The 22,593-nt window shown below is 40.1% G+C and overlaps 1 protein-coding gene and 1 pseudogene across 1 annotated transcript; both read left to right on the top strand.

Moving 5' to 3' along the window:
• The first annotated feature begins 2,699 nt into the window (after positions 1 to 2,699).
• LOC134445619 (zinc finger protein 3-like) lies at positions 2,700 to 16,619 on the top strand. Its single transcript, XM_063194666.1, has 3 exons — positions 2,700 to 2,850; positions 6,882 to 7,164; positions 15,915 to 16,619. The coding sequence occupies exon 3, from the start codon at positions 16,023 to 16,025 to the stop codon at positions 16,527 to 16,529; it is 507 nt and encodes a 168-aa protein (XP_063050736.1). The 5' UTR covers positions 2,700 to 2,850; positions 6,882 to 7,164; positions 15,915 to 16,022; the 3' UTR covers positions 16,530 to 16,619.
• On the top strand, positions 6,915 to 15,188 carry LOC134446484 (gastrula zinc finger protein XlCGF26.1-like; annotated as a pseudogene).
• Positions 16,620 to 22,593: the final 5,974 nt, after the last annotated feature.

Genomic DNA, 22,593 nt, shown 5'->3' with positions numbered 1-22,593 from the left:
GAAAAAAGTGGTATGGGTGTGTAGAGTGATGTGTTTTATTCCAGAAATAAGGCCCCACATGCAAAAAAACGTTTTTTCCCTTTAAGACTCTAATGTACAGGAATTTTGATGTACTGACATCATATGGTACTGATGACGATTTGTTTATTGTACCTCGTTGTTTTATGTAATCCTGATTTCATCTCTCTCTCTCTCTCTCTCTCTCTCTCTCTCTCTCTCTCTCTCTCTCTCTCTCTCTCACACACGCATGCACACACACACCTCTCTCTCTCTCTCTCTCTCTCTCTCTCTCTCTCTCTCTCTTTCTTTCTTTCTCTCTCACTCTCTCTCTCTCACTCACTCTCTCTCTCTCTCTCTCACACACACACACACACACACACGCATGCACACGCATGCACACACACACCGGCTCCCTCTCTCTCTCTTTCTCTCTCTCGCTCTCTCTCTCTCTCACACTCACAGACACGGACACACACACGCACGCACACACACACACCTTCTCCCTCTCTCTCTCTCTCTCTCTCTCTCTCTCTCTCTCTCTCTCTCTCTCTCTCTCTCTCTTTCAAATGTTTGTCTTTATTTTATGTAATTGCACTGTTGTATTTTTTTATTTATATATGTATATTTGTCCATTGTGAAGGAACTTTTTTTTTCATTTATTTGTTATTTTATTGTACTACTATTTTACTACTATTGTATATTACTAATGTACTATTTTATTATTTTTTACAAGTTTTTTTGGAATTTGTAATGATGTGAAACTGAAAATAAACTAAGTCATGGGAGTACAATTTGTTGATTTTTATTGGTTTCTCTGGAGAGAGTTAGTTTTTAACTCTTTAATTGATCATAAACATCTCTTGATGTAGAGTAAAAAAAAAGTCAGAGTTAAATTAAACAACTCACAATAGAGTTTAAAAAATGTCAGAGTAAATTAAAACGACTCATAATAGAGTCATGTTAACTCTGAACTGAGTATATCGTATGAAGAGTAAATTTCAAAACACTCTAATTTGAGTCTAATCGCATCACGCAGAGTAAAATATTTACTCTAAATGGAGGAGAATTTACTCTAGAAAAAATACTCTTTCAAAAGAGTATTTTTTACTCTTTTTAGATAGGGACCAAATACTATCTGTGGCAGAGTAAAATTTTCTTCAATTTGAGTAAATTTTACTCAGGCAAATTTCCTGTGTAGAGACAAGAAGAGAAGAGAAGAGAAGAGAAGAGAAGAGAAGAGAAGAGAAGAGAAGAGAAGAGAAGAGAAGAGAAGAGAAGAGAAGAGAAGAGAAGAGGAGGAGTGCTGTTATGGGTTCTTGTGTTGCAGTGCAGCACAACTAAAGCTACTGTCACTGTAGGGACCTTCACCAGCTTCGCTGCTTGGCCCCAAATAATAACAACAGTAACAACAACAACAACAACAACACAAAATGTTTTTCTTTGACTTGTTTCAAGAATTATTACAGCATTCAGATCAATATCACACTGCCAACAACAAACACACACATTGCAAACAGATGGGAAGTCTGATGGCAATGAGACACTGTAGCAGCTACAAGCAGCCGTCAGAGTCAGCCGTGGATATAGGGCGACATCTAGTGGTCATTAGGAGTTACTGACATGATGACACGATTCAGATGGAGAAATAATAGGCAGACAGAACTCATAACAGTGGTAAACGTCACATGAATACCAGTAGAGCAGTAGTAGTATACTGCCATACCAAGACAAAGTTCAGTAACTACGCCAACATTGAAACTGGGCAGGTCTTCAAAGCCTTGGTGTCAGTGTTGGGAACGTCACTCAAAAACTGTAATGCATTACTGATTACTGTATATTGCTGTCTTTTCAAAATAATCCCTTACACTACAATATTACAACTTTTTTAAATGTAAGGCATTACACCACTTTTGCATTACTTTATACTTTCACCAAAAGAACTGTAGTAGACCTAAATAGCCTATGGATCTGGCAATTTATTAGTGTCATGAGTTTTGACTTTTTCACCTCCCATGCAGTAGGTGTTTTTGGCAGCATATAGACCAGGTTCAGGAATAGCTTCTTTCTGACCCACCACACTAAATAACCTACCACTTAAATCCAGGTCATTGTAATGCAATTGTAACTTAAGTTATTTAGCATTGTAACTAAGTAGGCTAAATATTACAGATTTTTGTAATAATTACATTACTGTATTAAAGCAAACAGTAAAGCATTACAGTAATTAATTACTTTGGTAGCCTAATGCATTACCTCCCCACACGGCTTGGTATTGGGTTGGGTTGCATACTTAAATCCACGTCATTGTAATGCAATTGTAACGTAAGTTATTTAGCACCAAGTAAATATTACAGATTTTTGCCATGTAATGCCTTAGTTACATTACTGCATTACAGCAAAAAAGTAATAGGCTACATTACAGTAATTAATTACTTTAGTAGCCTAATGCATTGTTACAGTAATTCATTACTTTAGTAATGCATTACCTCCCCACACTGCTTGGTATTGGGGTGGATATTGTACTCCAAACCGGGACACACAAGGCTGTGTAACAAGATAAAGGAGGTGTTTTCTTTGAAAACTAACAGGCTCATGTCTGCTCGAGGAGCATCGGGTGAGTGAGTGGTGTGCGAACCGCCCCTTCTCGTCACCTGTCACCGGAACAAATTACGCCAGAAAACAAAACCGCACGCATCTCAAGAGAGAGTCGTCAGTTACGCACATGAAGCGCCACAGTCGGACGTCCCTTCCAGCATTTACGCACATGAAGCGCCGCAGTCGAATTTCCCTTCCAGCGTTACCGGAACCTCGTTGAATCTGGAATAAAAAAAAACAAGGGCTGAACACGTGGTAAGACCGCAGGCCATATTTTAATACGTTACTATGTCTGGTGTTAATTCTTCTGTCCATGTGCGATGTATAGGCCTATTAATAAGCGGCTGTTGTTTATTCGAAGTAGGCCTAGCTGATTGAATGGTAGGCCAGTCGCTTACAAATTCTTTTTAACCAAGTAAAAGCATAGCAATAATTAGGCTAAAGAGAAGTGAACAAATGTGTAGCCTACCGTTAAAAATTATTTTGAATTAATGAATGAATGTTCTCTTCACACCATCATACTTTTAGCATGTCATGAAAAACAATATTTGTGTGGAGAGAAAGGGTCCCCGGCTACAAGCTTTATTTGCGGCCCACATTTGTGCATTAGCCTAATTTAGGCCTAGGTACAATAGGTATTGAGGCAAATTAGTGAAGAGAAAAGAGAAAGTCAGGCATTAGGCCTAAATGTGCAAAACAGTTATAACAACCTGCATTCATTCTTCAGTAGGCCTATACAGAGTGGTTATAGTTCTATTCAATAGAATAATGAATGTAAATGGAAAATGGGCACTCAATTTTGTTGTTTCGTCCGAAATGCTTTGAGTTTGGAGTTGTGGTCAGGCTCGGCTGCTACAGTCCATCACCTCGCCAACTCACACTGACTTGCCAAATGGCCATAAACTGCCGCGTCAGGAATAGACCATTTGGCCATGCCGACAGCTGCATTCATGGGGGAGGCATTTCATTTCAGCGATTTCTGAGTCAGTTACAATCTTTATCACTTAGGCCTCTTTATGATTTAGTCCTTTGGCTACTTAACTTTACTTTATTTTTCAGGGCATTATACATAAGGGGGGCTAGGCCTATATAGACCTGTAGGCTTGCACACCGATGACATGTGACACAGATAGCCTATAGGCTATTTCACATAGGCCCACAGTATATTTCTGACACTGAAAAAGTTGAGCTAACTTACTGTAAAATATTGGGTAACCAGATGAAAGGAATTCAATTTATCACATAAGCCTACTGTCATGAAATTATTCTTGTTTTTATTGCTGTTATTATTGCTGTAAGCTGCAAAAGAACACTTTACAAAATGTGTCGTTTTAAAATGTAATTTAGTGGCAACAGTGCAGGGTACAGAGTTATCTTTTTAAGACTGTTATTACTATTGTGCGTGTGTGCAGGGAAGCCAACGGGGGGCAAAGGGGTTTGTTTTCCAGGGCCCAGGGAGAAGGGGGGGCTATAACTGGGTTCTCATACATTGTATGTATTGGATGGGGGCCCTTACAGTCACGGGGTCTGGCCAAAGCGCTCAGCAGCCCTGCCTGTGTGTGTGTGTGTGTGTGTGTGTGTGTGTGTGTGTGTGTGTGTGTGTGTGTGTGTGTGTGTGTGTGTGTGTGTGTGTGTGTATGTGTGTGTGTGCATCTTCTAAAATGAACCCCAGACAATTGGTGCCATACGGCAGCCTCCAGAGCTGGTGAGTGAATGTGGGAATGTGTATGTGGGTGGTTGACGTGACGCCTTTTTTTTTCATAACATTGGTTAAAAACCTACAAAACTGTTATTTCCTCTTAAAAACACATGTCAATGAAAGCAGATGTGGTACATTTGTTTCATATTAGTCTTAGATGTGAAGAAACACAAGATTTAACTTTATATTAAGATATGTGAATGTGAAAAAACTCAAGACAGTAATATTAACTACAAGTTCAATTTCGTAACACAAATTGCGTCCTGTGGGGTGACATGTATGTCAATGTTTGTGAACGGGCAGCTGCAAGGCCAACTACAAGAGTCCTAAAGACAGGCTCCTAACCAGTCAGTACGTCAGTTATTGGAGAGTGGTGTGGAAGTTTAAGGTGACCATTCACCTCTTAATATGTCTTCATATTGCAATGTTTCCGTCACGCAATGCTTAATTCATTTTATGGTGTCCTGTGGTGTGACTGCTCTTGTAGAAGGAAAACAAGTTTTTTATGAATGAAAACACATATTAAGATTAAACACAATATCATTATCAAGTTTACATGAGCTCAGAGGTCAGTCATGTATACAAAAGGATTAAAATGGCCACAATTCAGTGAATTTCCTGTGGTGTGACTGCATGTCCTGTGGTGTGACATGCTTATGCAATGTGTTACTCAATCCTTACTTGTTTTCCATGCATCATGCAAGGATATAAGGATACCACGAGATTTATTTGTCACATTCACACAATTATTACAAGTAATAGAGTGAAACCATGCAGTGAAATCACACGTCAACCTGTACAATGCATAGGCGTGTGTGGATGGGGTTGGGGGTGCGGGTGGGTAGTAGTGTATGTGGGGTGGGGGTTAAAGGAATAATAGTACAAAGAGCATGGGGGATATTTTTGTGCAGAATATTAATCATTTTATTGCATCTTACAGAAATGTCACACCAAGGATGTCACATCGCAGGGCACATTTTCAGAAAAATGGCAAAAATTAGGCGAAATTCCACGGACCACACAAGAGCTTTATTTTGTTCTATTTTTTTTCCAGTTTTTTTCCATCATTTTCTTCAAGAATTGGAAAAAATGTTTTGTTTTGTTTTGCATTACGCCCTTAATCGTCAACCAACCGTGTGTGTATTTGTGTGTATTTGGAAAGCGCTTTGAGACAACTTCATTGTTGTTGTGACTGATATATAAAACATGTTTTATTGTATTATAATGGGATGTTCAGCTTGTTTGTTTAGTGTACACACACACATAATCCAACATTTGAACAGGCATTTGTAACCATTTGAACACTGATGTGCATGGTAAAAGTCTACAATCATAATGACGTGCCTACAGCACGTTTTGTTTAGCGTTTGTGTTGTAGAATAGTGAAAGGTTGTTTTAGAGCACACAGATTTGTGATAACAAATATTTTACATAGACCTATTGTTTTGACAGTGAAAAAATGAGTTGACAAAAATTCAAAAAAAAAATTGACAAAATGTAAAAAAAAAATTGACAAATTTGCTGTGAAATATTGGGTAAAATGATTAACTTTATCACATATCTTAGCGTTCAACTTGTTAAATATATGATATGTATGAACTCAACTCATCCTCTCTTCTGTTCAGGTAGCATTGGCATATGGAGTCATAAGCATTAGCCAGAGGTGTCACAAGTAAAAGTGGAAGTCGCCTAAATTGATGGTGCAAGTGCAACACCAGCTCATGGTGTTACGTAGGCTACAGAACTTATTCCTCTGCATCTATGGTAATCAGCGTTGCCAGATTGGGCGGGTGCCCACCCAATGGGGCTACTTGGGATGAGTGTCTGCGGGTAAAAATCGGAAGAATTGGCCATTTGGCGTTTTTTGAGAAGCTTTTGGGCGGGATTTGGTCAGACACATCTGGCAACACTGATGGTCATATGAGGACGATCGTACTCCTGTTTAAAGTTTTCAAATTTAACGGTCAAAACCTCAAAATCCAGCTTGGGAACCTGTCTAGTTGAATTCAGCACACTTAAATTATGTTAAGTATATAGGTTCCCAACATTTACTAAAAAATGCTTCTAACATTCACAAATATGAAAAATGTGTCTAGAGCAGGGGTCCCCAACCTTTCTGTGTCAGAGGGCTACCAAGGGCTATCCCCGGTCTACTGATGGCTACCTCTGGGCTACTTGTTGTTCAGAATCCTCTACCAATGTCTTGACATTCTTCTCAAATCACACTATGATAGAATGATTATTTGCTGAAAGGTTATAAAGAAGTATTCTTTATAGGTTATAAATGAAAATATCATATTTAAATGAAGAAAAACATTAACTGTGACTAAAATCTTGTGGTCGAGACTGTTTATTAACATCCTTGGTGGGCACCTCAGAAGCCCCTGGAGGGCTACCTGGCGCCCGCGGGCACCACGTTGGTGACGCCTGGTCTAGACTATTTAAAGTTGGTGCGGGTCCAGTCCAATAGTGGAATACAAAAAGTCAATGCTGTGCTGTCCTACACACTGTGCAGTCCAGCATGGTCCATTGTAGCCCAGTGGTTTCAAGTAGTTTAAAGTTGTTGTTTCCTGTTTTTGTTTTTCAGGTCTTCCCATCTGCTAATGCCTGGCTTACAATAATGGCATCCCAACCTCTAATGTCAGTGAAGGAGGAGCCAGAAGAAGAGGACTTTGATGACTTCCTACACTCTTATATACGTGCACATCAAACTGAGGATGTTCAGCCTAAATTGGAGCAAATCTTTAAAACTGAAATGGACGAGTCCCCTACAGTTCCTGAGCCAGACTTCATGAGGATCTTGGGTATTAAAGAAGAACAAGAGGAAGAGGAGGTTGGACATTACAGCCAAGATGCATCTTCAGTAGAAAGTAAGCCAAGTTGGTATGAATGTCATTTAATGTGTTTACATGTGGCCCCTTTACATTAGCACCGGTAGAACGGTCCGGCCATTCAGAATTGTAAAGAAAATATGAAAATGTGCATATGCAGCCATATTGGGACAGCACCCCTCCTTAACCCATTGATGCTGGATGTTGTGCTGTGCAACATTGACCCAGGCGCCTGGAGCTGCATGACGCCACATTCAGGCTCATGAGATTTGAGATATTTGTATTAAACATGTGGGTATGGTAGAGCTGAATGAACCCACTCTAATGCAAGATGGAGGTCTTAGCATTTCAATGCATTATATGTTTTTTTATATGCTTCAGAGGCTGAAAATGTATTGTTTTATAGGCTGAGGGCAACTTTTCTTAAAAATGGCTTAGGTGTTAAGGGCCGTACACACACATCGCTACTATTTACTAGCTTCTCGCTTACTCGCCTACTCTCTACTCTATCATGGAACGTTCGCTGAAAGTTCCCGCGGCTTTAACTGCCAATGGACAGGCGAGAAGTACCGAACTCTGCTTTCCAATTGGTTACTCGCTTACTCGCCTCGCTCAAAGATTAAATATTTTCAACTCGGGATCCTTCCACATTGCATCGCTTGTACAGTACTCGCCTACTCGCCTGCTTGTCTCGCTGGAACACATTGACATTCTATTGACTTCATTCGCTGAGCGAGTACCTAGTAGAGACGTGTGTGTACGGCCCTGTAAGCGGGCGTTTTGCGGGTGCTGTAAGCATCAATGGTTTAATATAGTTTTTTTTTCTCAACGGGGGTGGTACAGCCCCCCCATGGGCGTTGGGGTGCTCCAGGGGGGCGTTGAGAAGGATACAGCTGAAAGAGTGCGGTGCTTAGTTGCCAGTGAGGACCATTAGTCCATTTCATTTTGTAATGCTAAGGGAGACGTTGTCAGGCTTATGATGGGGTCAAGGGGGTATTGGGAGGCTTGTGATGAAGCCAAGGGGGCGTTTGTTCAAAAAAGGTTGAGAAACACTGGTTTAATATATCGCATCACATCCTTAGACAGAAATTACGGCCCAGATTTTTGAATAACACTAGAAGCACTCAGAGAGCGCAGACCTCCGCCAAGTCAAGTCAAGTCAATTCAAATTTATTTTTATAGCGCATTTCATACACAGGTGCAACTCAATGTGCTTCACAAAAATACTAATGCAAAAGGAAAGAAAACAAGCAAAGAAAAGAAGAAAGACATTTAAAGGGCAATTCCGGCCAGTTTGGATTCATATCCCATCTTGGGTGGACCCAGGGAAAAGGATGAAAGGGGAAACCGCGAGAAATGTTCATGCGTGCTGCGCAAAGTTGTTCAATTGCGCTGTTTTCGGTTAAACCCTGGCCCGTCGGGCACATATTTGACCTGTTCTAAAGCTCCTAGCGTGCATTAAAACCCTTTTGAACGCTTTGGCCGTGGTGTGTGGGTCCATACAAGTCGATCTAGTGGTTCACATTTCCATTAGGTAGCATAGTTACGATACAATAGGAGTTTTCAAAAGTGGCGCACCTACCTCTCTCAGCTTCCGCCTTCCAACTACGTCCGCAAAATGGTTCGCCAAAGTGATACTTCATAGTAATCCATTTTATTTTTGTCCACCAAAGACGAGCCACAAGAAACATATTCACACGTTTTCATGTCCTGAGTTGTTATTGTCTCGCAGATTCACTTCTCTGTCACTGAACGCAGTTTAGTGACGTCACGGTGTCACATGACTCCTGGAAGGAATAATTCTTTATCTGTAACAAATATTCTGGTTCGAAAAAGATAACCATGGCCACCAAACTCTTCAATTGAACTACCCCAACGGAGGATCCATCTCAAAATATCAAACAGTATATTACGACAGCGCCTCTCTTTCTCGCTTCTGTATAATAACTGGATGAGCGAATGGCGTTCCTTCCAGGAGTCATGTGACACCGTGACGTCACTAAACTGCGTTCAGTGACAGAGAAGTGAATCTGCGAGACAATAACAACTCAAAATATAACATGTCATGAGCTTAGAATTATAAGGTTCTATCTCCGTTTAGGGTAGTTCTAAGACATTGAGCATCAAAGTTTTTACATCCCAGCTGTGTTGTGAGATAGAACCTTTTTATTTTATTAATAACAATGTGAAATAATACTTTAAAAAACAAACAAAAAACCACCACACAGGCATTAGTAAACATGTATTGGGTCAGATTATGTCAAAAACTCAATTTCGACCAAAAATAATTTTCAGCTCACGATGTGGCTTTTATAGACCGTCCCTCATCACTCATCGGCCTATTCATGTGTAATGGACAAAAGCCATTTATTAAAGGTGATACTCATTTGTGATTTAGCACGGTTGAGTCAGTTCCACTGTGATATCCAGTGATGAGTTTCAATACCAGTGGACACCGTACCCTTTACCTTTTATATTTTTTCAAAACAGTTTTTTTTTTAAGATGTTGATTTTTTTTGCTACTTTGTGTCCTTCACCTTTGTGAAAGAGGATCAAAATATAAGGGACCTGCAAAAACACCTGCTGAATGCCTAAGCCTTTGTTGTGAACTTTGCCCTCAGTCCTTAAAAACCTAAATATCTCAGCCTCTGATGCACACAACAACATGAAATAAGTTGCATTTCCAACCCTAAGAACCTCAGCTTGCATTAGAATGTCTTCATTCAGCTATTACATACTCACATTTTTATTTAAAAAGCTAAAATCTCAATGTTGCACCAACCAGATCAAACAATACGAGTCATCAGACTAAAATGGGTTAAAGCATCATCACTCATCGGCCTAATCATTTGTAATTAGGGGTGGTACGGTTCACAAAATTCACGGTTCGGTTCATATCACGGTGTCAAGGTCACGGTTTTCGGTTCTCTACGGTTCTTTTTAGTTCATGATAAATGGTGCACTGGGAATATTAAACAATATTTATATAACTACAGTTATAAAGTGATGATGCGCAAGTTGAATTTGACCTTTTGCATGTGTCTGAGAACTGCCTCTCTTGCTAAATGCCATCTTTCAATTGGCTAATAGAATCGGACGGATCACTAAATATCCTACATATGGTTTGTATAGGCTTATAATGTGATGATTTTAATTGTGTCATCCTCTAATTGGTCTTATACGCTAATGTTTTAATCAGAGAGATTGGATAAGATACTCCTAGAATCTCTGTTTTACATATTTTTCTGAGCAGTACATGAATTGCGGTTTGCGACGGATGGCAAGGTTCGGTATGTGTGAGAATTGTAAGGTAAGCGTACCCATTAAGCCCATGTACCCTTTAAGCCCACTTTCAACTTTGAGGTCAATTTAAAGAAAGGGAAAAGGTGAATTTTGTTGTTCATCACCCTATCCAATTAAAGGGTTTAGTAACTGACAAAATGTTTTTTATTGCAAACAAATCACATTTTTTTATCGTCGAGTTATTCCCGTCCAAGTGAATCCAGTCTCAGGACTACTGACAAGAAGTTGCCTCAAAACTTTGCTGTTTTGGGACATGTCAGAAATCATAGAATATCAGCTAGTTTAAGTCAAATGTTTTGAAAATACTTTCATATTTAGTAAACTAAGAGGTAAATGTAATGATTTATATATATATACATGCAGTGTTTTACTAAATTATAGCATTTCCCTTCAAATGGAAAGATGTGTTTTATGAGCGAGCACACGCCGATATTTTCTTGATACAACCACACACCATCTTTATCTTACTATACCGTAAGACTTAAGGTGGTTAGGTATGAATTCTAAGCATATTCCAGTTTGTTTGGCATTGGTCTTTAAAGAAATGCATCATGAAATGTTTTGTGGAGTTTATTATTTCCATAAAATAGCTTTTTGTATAGGCGGGCTTAATGGGTACAAGGTGGGCTTAAATGGTACACCCCATTGAAATGCATGCAAGTTTGCATGCATGCTTATGAAAAATGCCTTTGAGGGACATAAAAAGTGCTGTACAATCCCAAGTTGTTGGTTTAAAAGGCGTAATGTAATGAACTAACAATAATCAATAAGAAAAAATAAATTTCTCTGTTTGGATGAAGAATTTTATGAAGTATATGAAGTAAAAGATGCCGTAATATTTAATTAGGTTTTATGCACTATTTTTTTTAGCAAATCTTACATTTTTGGTCTGAAACCATTTATGCCATGTAGGCTCCACTGTTTAAACTCAATTCACACACCTCACCAGGTATTTTGATAGAGAAATAACTATATGAGCTTATTTGGAACACAAGTGGGCTTAAATGGTACCAATGGTACCATTTAAGCCCAGTCAGACTTTTCACTTTTCTCGTAAAAAATCTTCATATTGTACTTTGAAATATCCATCAACTCAGTGACAAACATTGAGAAGAGAGGTAAATCTTACTATTTAACAAAATATTTCACAAAAAAAATATTTGAAGATGATTGAAAAATAAAGAAATTTAGATTTTGGTGGGCTTAATGGGTACGCTTACCTTACGCTTTCGGTTTTCGGTGCGGTTTGTGCCATCCCTAAATTTGTAATGGACAAAAGCCATTTATTAAAGGAGATTTTCATTTGTGATTTAGCACGGTTGAGTCAGTTCCACAGTGATATCCAGTTAAAGGTGCCAATATCGGGGGGTGCTGTAGCGCTGTGGCACAGCACGCTAAAGCTAGGTTCACACACATCACTAGTTACTCGCTCAGCGAATGAAGTCAATAGAATGTCAATGTATTCCAGCGAGACGAGTACTGTAAAAGCGATGCGATGTGGGCAGATCCCGCTTTGAAAATATTTTAACTTCGACGGAGGCGAGTAAGCGAGTAACCAATTGGAATGCAGAGTTCAGTACGTCTCACCTGTACATTGGCAGTTAAAGCCGTGGGAACTTTCAGTGGACGTTCCATGAGCGAGTGGCGAGTAGTTGAGCAAAGGAGAAGCTAGTAAATAGCAACGACGTGTGTGTACGTAGCCTAAGCCCCCCACATTTGGGCTTGCATGTCCACCCACGGGGACCCCGGTTCGAGTCTGGCCGGGGTCGTTTCCAGATCCTTCTCTGTCTTTCTGTCCCATTCTCTTCCTGTCACCATCTTCAAATGTCCTGTCAAATGAAGGTATAAAAGCCCCTAAAAGTATATAAAAAGGTGCCAATATCAGTGGACACGGTACCCTTTACCTTTTCTATTTTTTCACAGTTAATTTTTTAATGTTGTTGATTTGCTCAACCTTAACTACCTGTGGTAAAACTATGGTTGACATCATTTGCTGTCTGGAGATATTTCCCATTATGTACATAGCCTCAGTAGGCAGATGGGCCCGTCTGCAGGCCTGTGATAAGCTTACTGTCACCAAAAATGAAATGGCTGAGTCTTAATCTGTTACTCGATGCTCTCTGTGATGTCATAGCAATGGTTAAACTTCAAGGGTGCCAATACAACTGGGACTGTAATCAATAAGAAATAGTATGTAATACTTATGTTTTTTAGAGAGGAGTTTTACACACACACACACACACACACACACACACACACACACACACACACACACACACACACACACACACACACACACACACACACACACACACACAAAGCATTGAAATGTCTTCTTTATGTTGTAGGTGATGATCAGAAGATTCAGTCTATTGGCAGACAGACCACAGAGGGGAAAGGATACACAGGAAGAGAAAATCCTGAGACACCAAGCAAGTTTCAGTGCGCTCACTGTGAAAAGAGTTTTACTTACATGGGCAGTTTCAAGAAGCACCAGAGGATCCATTCAGGGGGGAATCCATTTGAGTGCTCAGAATGCGGAAAGATTTTAAGTAGCATTAGCAAACACAAGCAACACCAGAGGATCCATACAGGGGAAAAGCCATTTGAGTGCTCAGAATGTGGAAAGTGTTTTGGCCGTATATCCAATCTCAAGCAACACCAGAGGATCCATACAGGGGAGAAGCAATTTGAGTGCTTAGATTGTGGAAAGTGTTTTGGCCGTATATCCAGTCTCAAGCAACACCAGAGGATCCATACAGGGGAAAAGCCATTTGAGTGTTCTCAATGTGGAAAGAGGTTTACTCACTTGTCCAGTATGAAAAAGCACCTGATCATCCATTCTAGGGAAAAGCTATTTGAGCCAGTTGAAAAGCAAAATCCATTTGAATGCTCTCAGTGTGGAAAGAGGTTTACACACTCGTCCAATCTCAAAAAGCACCAGATCATCCATTCTGGTGGAAATCCATTTGAGTACTCAGAATGTGGAAAGATCTGCACTTGCATTGGCAGCCTTGAGACCCTCCAGGTTATCCATACAGGGGAAAAGCCTTTTGAGTGCTCTCACTGCGGAAAGGGCTGTCTCAAAATGAGCAAGCTCAAGAAACACCAGATGATCCATACAGGGGAGAAGCAATTTGAGTGCTTAGATTGTGGAAAGCGGTTCAATCAAATGAGCTATCTCAAGAGACACCAGATGATCCATACAGGGGAAAAGCCATTTGAGTGCTCTCAGTGTGGAAAGAGCTTTAATCAAATGAGCAATCTCAAAAAACACCAGATGATCCATACAGGGGAAAAACCATTTGAGTGTTCTTACTGTGGAAAGAGGTTTTATTGTATGAGCAATCTCAAGTCACACCAGAGGGTCCATACAGGGGAAAAAAAACATTTGAGTGCTTAGATTGTGGAAAGTGTTTTAGGCAAATAGGCACTCTCAAGAGACACCAGAGGATCCATACAGGGGAAAAGCCATTTGAGTGCTCTCAGTGTGGAAAGAGCTTTAATCAAATGAGCACTCTCAAAAAACACCAGATGATCCATACAGGGGAAAAACCATTTGAGTGTTCTTACTGTGGAAAGAGGTTTTATTGTATGAGCAATCTCAAGACACACCAGAGGGTCCATACAGGGGAAAAAACATTTGAGTGCTTAGATTGTGGAAAGTGTTTTAGGCAAATAGGCACTCTCAAGATACACCAGAGGATCCATACAGGGGAAAAGCCATTTGAGTGTTCTCAATGTGGAAATAGCTTTAGTGAAATGGGCACACTCAAGAAACACCAGATGATCCATACAGGGGGAAAGCCATTTGGGTGCTCTCAATGTGGAAAGAGTTTTAGGCATAAAGACTCTCTGAAGGAGCACCAGAGGATCCATACAGGAGAAAAGCCTTTTGGGTGCTCTCACTGTGGAATGTGCTTCAGTAAAAGGGTCCATCTTATGTCACACCAGCAGGTCCATACAGGCGAAAAGCCATTTGAGTGTTCTCAGTGTGGAAAGAGGTTTTCTCACTCGTCCAGTCTCAAAAAGCACCTGATCATCCATTCTAGGGAAAAGCTATTTGAGCCAGTTGAAAAGCAAAAGCCATTTGAATGTTCTCAGTGTGGAAAGAGATTTACACACTCGTCCAATCTCAAAAAGCACCAGATCATCCATTCTGGTGGAAATCCATTTGAGTGCTCAGAATGTGGAAAGAGCTGCACTTGCATTGGCAGCCTTGAGACTCTCCAGGTTATCCATACAGGGGAAAAAACATTTGAGTGCTCTCAGTGTGGAAAGAGGTTTACCCAATCGTCCAGTCTCAAAACACACCAGCTGCTCCATTCAGGGGGGAAGCCATTTGACTGTTCAGAATGTAGTCAAATTAGCACTCCCAATGGACACCAGAGGATCCATACAGGGGAAAAGCCATTTGAATGCTCTCGGTAAGGAAAGCGGTTTACACACTCGTACAGTCTCAAAGCGAACCAAATGTCGCCTGACTCTCGCTGACGGTGCGTGTGTGTAGCTCTAGAGCCCCCTGGTGGAGATAGTGATGGGCAAATGAGGCTTCCTGAACCAATGAGGCTTTCAGGCAAAAAGGTTCGAAGCAATCGAAGCATTTTTTGAAGCCTCATTTCTCACTGGCGCCATCTGGTGTGCAATGAAATGACACGGCAGGCATTGATTTCATTTTTATAAAATCCTGTGTCTTATTTGTATTCGTTCCGTTTCAATAAATGTGATGGGGTGTGTATGGAATTAATGACTCGTGATTGTGGAACACTCAACACATTCAGCGAACGTTCCATGAGCGAGTGGCGAGTAGGCGAACAAACGAGAAGCTAGTAAATAGCAACGACGTGTGTGTACGTAGCCTAAGCCCCCCACATTTGGGCTTGCATGTCCACCCACTGGGACCCCGGGGTCGTTTCCAGATCCTTCTGTCTTTCTGTCCCATTCTCTTCCTGTCACCATCTTCAAATGTCCTGTCAAATGAAGGTATAAAAGCCCCTACAAGTATATAAAAAGGTGCCAATATCAGTGGACACAGTACCCTTTACCTTTTCTATTTTTTCATAGTTAATTTTTTAATGTTGTTGATTTGCTTGCTACTTTGTGTCAACCTTAACTACCTGTGGTAAAATTATGGTTGATCATTTGTTGTCTGGAGATATTTCCCATTATGTACATAGCCTCTGTAGGCAGACGTCTGCAGGCCTGTGATAAGCTTACTGTCACAAAAATGAAATGGCTGAGTCTTAATCTGTTACTCGATGCCCTCTGTAATGTCATAGCAATGGTTAAACTTCAAGGGTGCCAATACGATTGGGACTGTAATGAATAACAAATAGTATGTAATTCTTATGTTTGTAGAGAGGAGTTTTACACACACACACACACACACACACACACACACACACACACACACACACACACACACACACACACACACACACACACACACACACACAAAACATTGAAATGTCTTCTTTATGTTGTAGAGGATTCAGTCTAATGGAAGACAGTCCACAGAGGGGGAAGGATACAGAGGAAGACAGAATCACAGAACAGCAAACAAGTGCTCTCACTGTGAAAAGAGTTTTACTGACATGGGCAATTTCAAGAAACACCAGAGGATCCATACAGGGGGGGATCCATTTGAGTGCTCAGAATGTGGAAAGACCTTTAGTGAAATTGCCAAGCTCAAGAAACACCAGAGGGTTCATACAGGGGAAATGCCATTTGAGTGTTCTCAATGTGGAAAGAGCTTCAGTTTAATGGGCACTCTCAAGAAACACCAGAGGATCCATACAGGGGAAAAGCCATTTGAATGCTCTCAGTGCGGAAAGAAGTTAAGTCATATGAATGGAGGTTTACTGAGAAAGGGCACTTTAAAAAGACACCAGATGATCCATACAGGGGTAAAGCCATTTGAGTGTTCACAATGTGGAAAGAAGTTTAGAGATATGGGCAATCTCAAGGATCACCAGAGGGTTCATACAGGGGAAAAGCCATTTGAATGCTCCCAGTGCGGAAAGAAGTTTAGTTATATGAGTGGTCTGAAGTCACACCAGAGGATCCATACAGGGGAAAAGCCATTTCAGTGCTCTGAATGAAGAATGAGCTTTAGTCTAAATTGCAATTTAAAAAGACACCAGAAGATCCATTCTGCAGGGAAACAAATAATTCAATGTTCTCAGGGCTTTATTGTAATGGAAAGGGCTTTATTGTAATGGAAGATCTAAACATCTCTCTCTCTCTCTTTGTCTTTCTCTCTCTCTCTCTCTCTTTGTCTTTCTCTCTCTCTCTCTCTCTCTCTCTCTCTCTCTCTGTCTCTCTCTCACGCAAACAAACACGCACATGCACACACACATACAGTGCCCTCCATAATTATTGGCACCCCTGGTTGAGATGTGTTAAAAGCCTTAAAATAAATTCAGTGTTTATTGCAGAAGAATACTGTCACACTGAAAATTGTAGGAAAATGTAGCCTTCAACTCAAATGAATTGTAAGAAAATAAAAAAATCCCTGACTAAAAAATAATTATTTTTCATTAAATCGCCTGTTCCACAATTATTGGCACCCTTAACAATTCCCAGGAAATAAATATAATTGAAGCATTTCTGTCATTTCTAAAGTAGTTTACAAAGTTAACCAGAGTATGTAGAAACATTTAATTAGTAATTCATCGCTTCCTGTTTCCCTGGGGTATAAATATGACGTGACACCGAGGCCATTTCTCTTATCCACTCTTAAACATGGGAAAGACAAAGGAACACAGCATACAAGTGAGGCAGATGTGTGTCGACCTTCACAGGTCAGGCAGAGGCTACAAGAAGATTGCCACTCAACTGCAGCTGCCCATATCCACTGTGAGAGGAATGATTAAGAAGTTCAAAACAACTGGAACAGTGGTAAACAAGCCTGGACGAGGACCCAAGTTTATTTTGCCACCACGCACAGTGAGGAGGATGGAAAGAGAAATCAAAAGATCCCCAAAGCTCACTGTTACAGAATTACAACAAATGGTAGCATCCTGGGGTCACAAAGTCTCCAAATCAACCATCAGGTGCTGTCTACACGCCAACAAGCTGTTTGGGAGGCATGCACGGAGAAAACCTTTCCTCACTCACAATCATAAACGCAAACGTCTGGAGTTCGCCAAGCGGTATTGGGGCTTCAATTGGGACCGTGTGCTTTGGTTAGATGAGACCAAGATTGAGCTTTTTGGCAGCAAACACTCTAAGTGGGTCTGGCGTGCCACGAAAGATGCGCATGCTGAAAAGCACCTCATACCCACTGTGAAGTATGGGGGTGGGTCAGTGATGCTGTGGGGCTGTTTCGCTTCCAAAGGCCCTGGGAACCTTGTTAGGGTGCATGGCATCATGAATGCTTTGAAATACCAGGACATTTTAAATCAAAATCTGTTGCCCTCTGCCCGAAAGTTGAAGATGGGTCGTCACTGGGTCTTTCAGCAAGACAATGACCCTAAACATATGGCCAAATCTACACAGAAATGGTTCACCAGACACAAAATCAAGCTCCCCTCATGGCCATCTCAGTCCCCAGACCTAAACCCCATTGAGAACCTGTGGGGTGAGCTGAAGAGGAGAGTACAGAGGAGAGGACCCAGGTCTCTGGATGATTTACAGAGATTCTGCAAAGAGGAATGGCTGAAGATCCCTCTTTCTGTCTTTTCCCATCTTGTGAAACATTATAGGAGAAGATTAGGTGCTGTTTTGTTGGCAAAAGGGGGTTGTTCAAAATATTAACACCAGGGGTGCTAATAATTGTGACACACATTATTTGATGTCAAATAATTATTTCTTTATGTGGGATTTTTTCCCCACTGAATAAATGCACTTGTATTGAAGGTTGGATTTTTCTCTTTTTTTCCATTAAGGTCCCATATTATTTAGAAAAAAAATAAAATAATTGGAAGCTAAAAACACATCTCAAACAGGGGTGCCAATAATTATGGAGGGCACTGTACCTAAGTCAGGTTACAGCCACCCTGTCCCAACACAGATTCTATCTGACCTGCCTCCCATCTCCTCTACATTCGGAATGTAGGCCTAACATTCCTGTGTGTTTGCTTTGTATTGATCTTACTTTAGCTTGTGCTGGTCTTTCACTGTATGTTTGATTGAATGAATTTATGCTGCTGATGAATGTTCATTTCCTTAATAAATTACTCTGTGATCCGGTAATGTTAAGAGTTTGTTCCTTATGATGGTGATGATATCAATGTTGACGTGTAAAATGACAATTGAATTATGCTCATTATCACCTGTGTGTTAGCTCCTGCATTATGACAACGGTCCTCTCCTTCAATTGGGTAGACAGGGGAAACGTTTCACATTACAAGTGTTGATGACAGTGACTTGTTGGCCTACAATAAACACCCACCACAGACATACTTTTATTTATACTTTTAAAAAAAATACTTAATGTTAGTCTTTAACCCTCTACTGCATAGGGTTGCCATATGGCAACCATTAACTTTTTCCAGTTTTTCTAGTAGATGGTACACTATAACCAATATATTTAGACTTATTTGTGATAAGACAGCCTTTTACTTTGAAACCAAAAAAACTTTTCAGGTCACATGATTAAGAAATAAACACAGGAAGCCCTTTTTCATCACCTACTTTGGTGTGTGGAGGTCATCGCTCAAGGCCTCCATAAACCAAGGTATTACCAACATTTCAGCCCAAAATATTGTTATAAAAAAAATAAAAACACTATCTGTAATATGTAAACTGTTATTTTTCATCATTAAAACAACTTAAGTTGCAAAAGTTTTTTTGTAAAATGGTAAAATGTTATGGTTGCCATATGGCAACTTCATGCAGTTATGGAACAACATTTTGGCCATTCACCCCAATCAACCCCATTGGAATGACTTAGAATTAGAGTAGTATGAGGCTATTTTTACAGATATTTCTTATAATTCTTGTACCAAATGAATAATTTGTACTTATATTTGTAATTTTAGACATGTTCAATGTAAAAATGCATTGTACATGTTTGCAAATAGGTGTAAACAACCTTTTCGGAAGCTTTTTTGTAAATGCGTGTACATGTCTATGGGCCGAATTGTTGACCATATTTTGCTATTTTACCAAAAATAATTTCACTAAATACTAACAATATATATTTTAATGTATGTAATTTAATGAGTTTTAACATTTGGAAAGTAATATATTGGAGTTTTATCAAGGAAAAAGTCTCTTTTTGAGGAAAAACCTGATTTTACACAAGATTCCACGACTGCATGAAGTTGCCATATGGCAACCATAAGCTAAAATCTTAATTAAAAATAATTTTATTAAAAAAAAATTGGAAATCTATTATTTAACTCATTTTAACACTAAAAAAGCACTGAAACATTTTTTACATTGTAAATATAATAATTCATGCAGTAGAGGGTTAAATAAGTGAAGTTCAAGTGTGGTAAAATGCCCCCCTTTCTGTCACATCAACTAGGAAATGAATTCAATTGACTTTCTTGCATGTCCTTGAGGGCACTGTGTAGACAAAAAATCTAGAATCAATCTCTATAATCAATGAATACTTATTATAGTAGTTTGTTCAGAGATCCACTGAAATAAGAGGATTCTGTAATGGAATGCACGCTGCTATGTCTTACTAAACATAGCCACTAGATGGCAGCAGTACTTCATGAATACACCACAGCCTGTCTCCTTCCATCCAGGAATTAAATGCTGTTTTAGCGCGGTAGAAGCAAGCGAGCACGTGGGGAAACAAGGGAGGAAGATCAAAGCCGTCAAGTCCTGTCTGGAGTGTATCGTATTATCGTATGTGGCACTCATTTGAAAGCTCACAATTGCACACACTATTTGTGTATGATGGAAGATGATAAAGATCCCAACACAAACACAGCCATGGCAGAGTGGAGTCAGAAAAAGGTAAGAGTAGCCTAAACTGTAGAAAATAGCCTACCACCGGTCTCAGACTTCCAAATCAATGTAAATTCTTACTCTAGCCGTGTTAAGCTTTGAATTGCAACTTTGTGTTAAAAAAACACACAATTCCACACAATTTACAATTAAGATTTACATTAGCCTAACTTAGAATATTCTGAGGCAGTTGGTGAACTTGATTTAAGTTAAACCATGCTGTCGCCATTGCATTGCAGTGTAGCCTATATCAGAATAAATTAACTAGCCTATGTAGGTTATCATGATGTCATTTATAAATGAACTAGCCTAGGTTATCATCATATCATTTTAAATGAACTAGCCTATTTAGGTTATCATGATATCATTTTTTTTTACACTGTAGTAGGAATTCATGACTCATTATTACACTAAACCCCGTGGCTTTATATGTATATGATAAATAGAAGAAAATACACTATTTCTATGGATGACTTCCTGTCCCATTAATGAGGCAAACTATAGAGTTTATTAGGTAACATATCCAACATCAGTCATTCTGTAAAACATTGACCGCCAGTGTCAACTGAGATCAGATTGGCCATGTTGTGTCAGTGTGTGCACTCTACTTTAATTCTGTATTAATTAACAATTTAACCCCAACTGACGTTTTAACCATTTGGTAGGATAATGAAAACTGAATAAAGACAGAAAACATCTTGACTCTGGAGCTCCCTTTATAGCTTCAGCTGCTGGGCGGCTGAAAGTTTGCCAAACATAGGCCTACTACTTGTATATCTAGGGTTAGCATTCACTACTTTATCCTGTTAGGCACAAATGGAGTAAATGGTGTAATTGACCTACGGCATGTGTTGTGCCTTTGACACCTTTGCTCAATTGTAAGTTGTTTTGGATAAAGCCGCAACGTAACATACACGCGAATTTGCGAACTTTGCCATTCATTCCTATGAGAGAGGCGATGGCAAGCGAACAGGAGCGAAGCGACACGAAATTATTAAAGAAAGTTTAATGTCATGCAAATGAGGAGCGAATTCGCCTGCCGCGGCCCAATCAAATTAACAACATAACTGTTCCATTTCATTTGATTCGCCGTGACGACATGAGGACGGCTGGATTTCGCCTCTCTTCGCTTCGCTTGCTTCGCCTCCTATGTGTCCCTACCGTAAGTGTTTGCGAAATGCAATGTTATGTTGTGTAATGTAAATCATTACATTCTATGAACTGTTTGGAAAGAATTGCCACCAGCCAACTTCACATCACTCAACAGTATAACCCCAGAAATAAAGTATCAATTCACTAAATGTTGCTTTGATGGTACAGGAGGAGTTGGGGCAGAGCCAGAGGAGATGCCAGCAGATAATCCAGTTGAAGGAGAAGGAGCTACAGGAACTGAGGAAGGCTGTGGAGACTCTCAAGGTGAGAACTGACCAGAGGAGAAGGCAGTCTGCAGCAGGTTTCTGGTTATATAGTTAGATCATACAGGGCATATACTTGCCGTTCAGTATCCCGAATATGATCGGGATACTAAGTATCCTGAATTTGCGTTTGAGCTAAACACTTCAGTATCCCGAATAAGCCCTTATTTGGGATACTGAGAAATCGGGATATGCTAGGTGGAGTTTTCCGAAAGAAGCCAGGATACTGACACATGTACACACTTTATCCCGGATACAGGGGTTTCCCATAGAATGCTGGTGCTGGTATCCAGGCTACACGCATTTGAAGAGAATTCTATAACGGCCAAGAATGTAGACTAAATACATGTAACGTTCTGTGCTCATATACACCTTATCCCGAATATGATCATAACCGGGATATGCCTCATATTCGGGATACTGAACTGCATATAAACGCACTCATAGTTATGAGACCCAAGCATAGCTCTAATGCTGTTTGTCAGGGGAACTATCGTTCACAACCAGACTTGCATTGCTTGTCTGGGTTCAGTCTCAGTTAAACAATTCAGCAATGGCATTGCAACCCAGTTGATCAATATTGCTACAGAATTTACACATAGAAATACATTAGAGAGACATATTGACAACTTTGAGCAAAGAAGGTCTCCCTGTCCTTAAAAAAAACAATGTCACAATGCTATGTGCGTGTGTGTGTGTGTGTGCGTGTGTGCACGCCATCAGTCTGGTGAAGAGACAGCAGTGGAGGAGAGTGAGAGGATGTTTACTGAGATGATCCGCTCCATTGAGAGAAGGCGCTCTGAGGTGACAGAGCTGATCAGAGCTCAGGAGAAGGCTGAGG

The sequence above is a fragment of the Engraulis encrasicolus genome, chromosome 3 (assembly GCF_034702125.1).
Source record: "Engraulis encrasicolus isolate BLACKSEA-1 chromosome 3, IST_EnEncr_1.0, whole genome shotgun sequence".
NCBI classification, from domain to species: Eukaryota; Metazoa; Chordata; class Actinopteri; order Clupeiformes; family Engraulidae; genus Engraulis; species Engraulis encrasicolus.
Note: the sequence above shows the minus strand (reverse complement) of the source record. Positions and strands in the feature narration are given on the sequence as shown.

What these genes read in the sequence shown, in the direction of transcription:
- LOC134445619 (XM_063194666.1), top strand. Translation starts at nt 16,023, where the DNA reads ATGGGCAATTTCAAGAAACACCAGAGGATCCATACAGGGGGGGATCCA.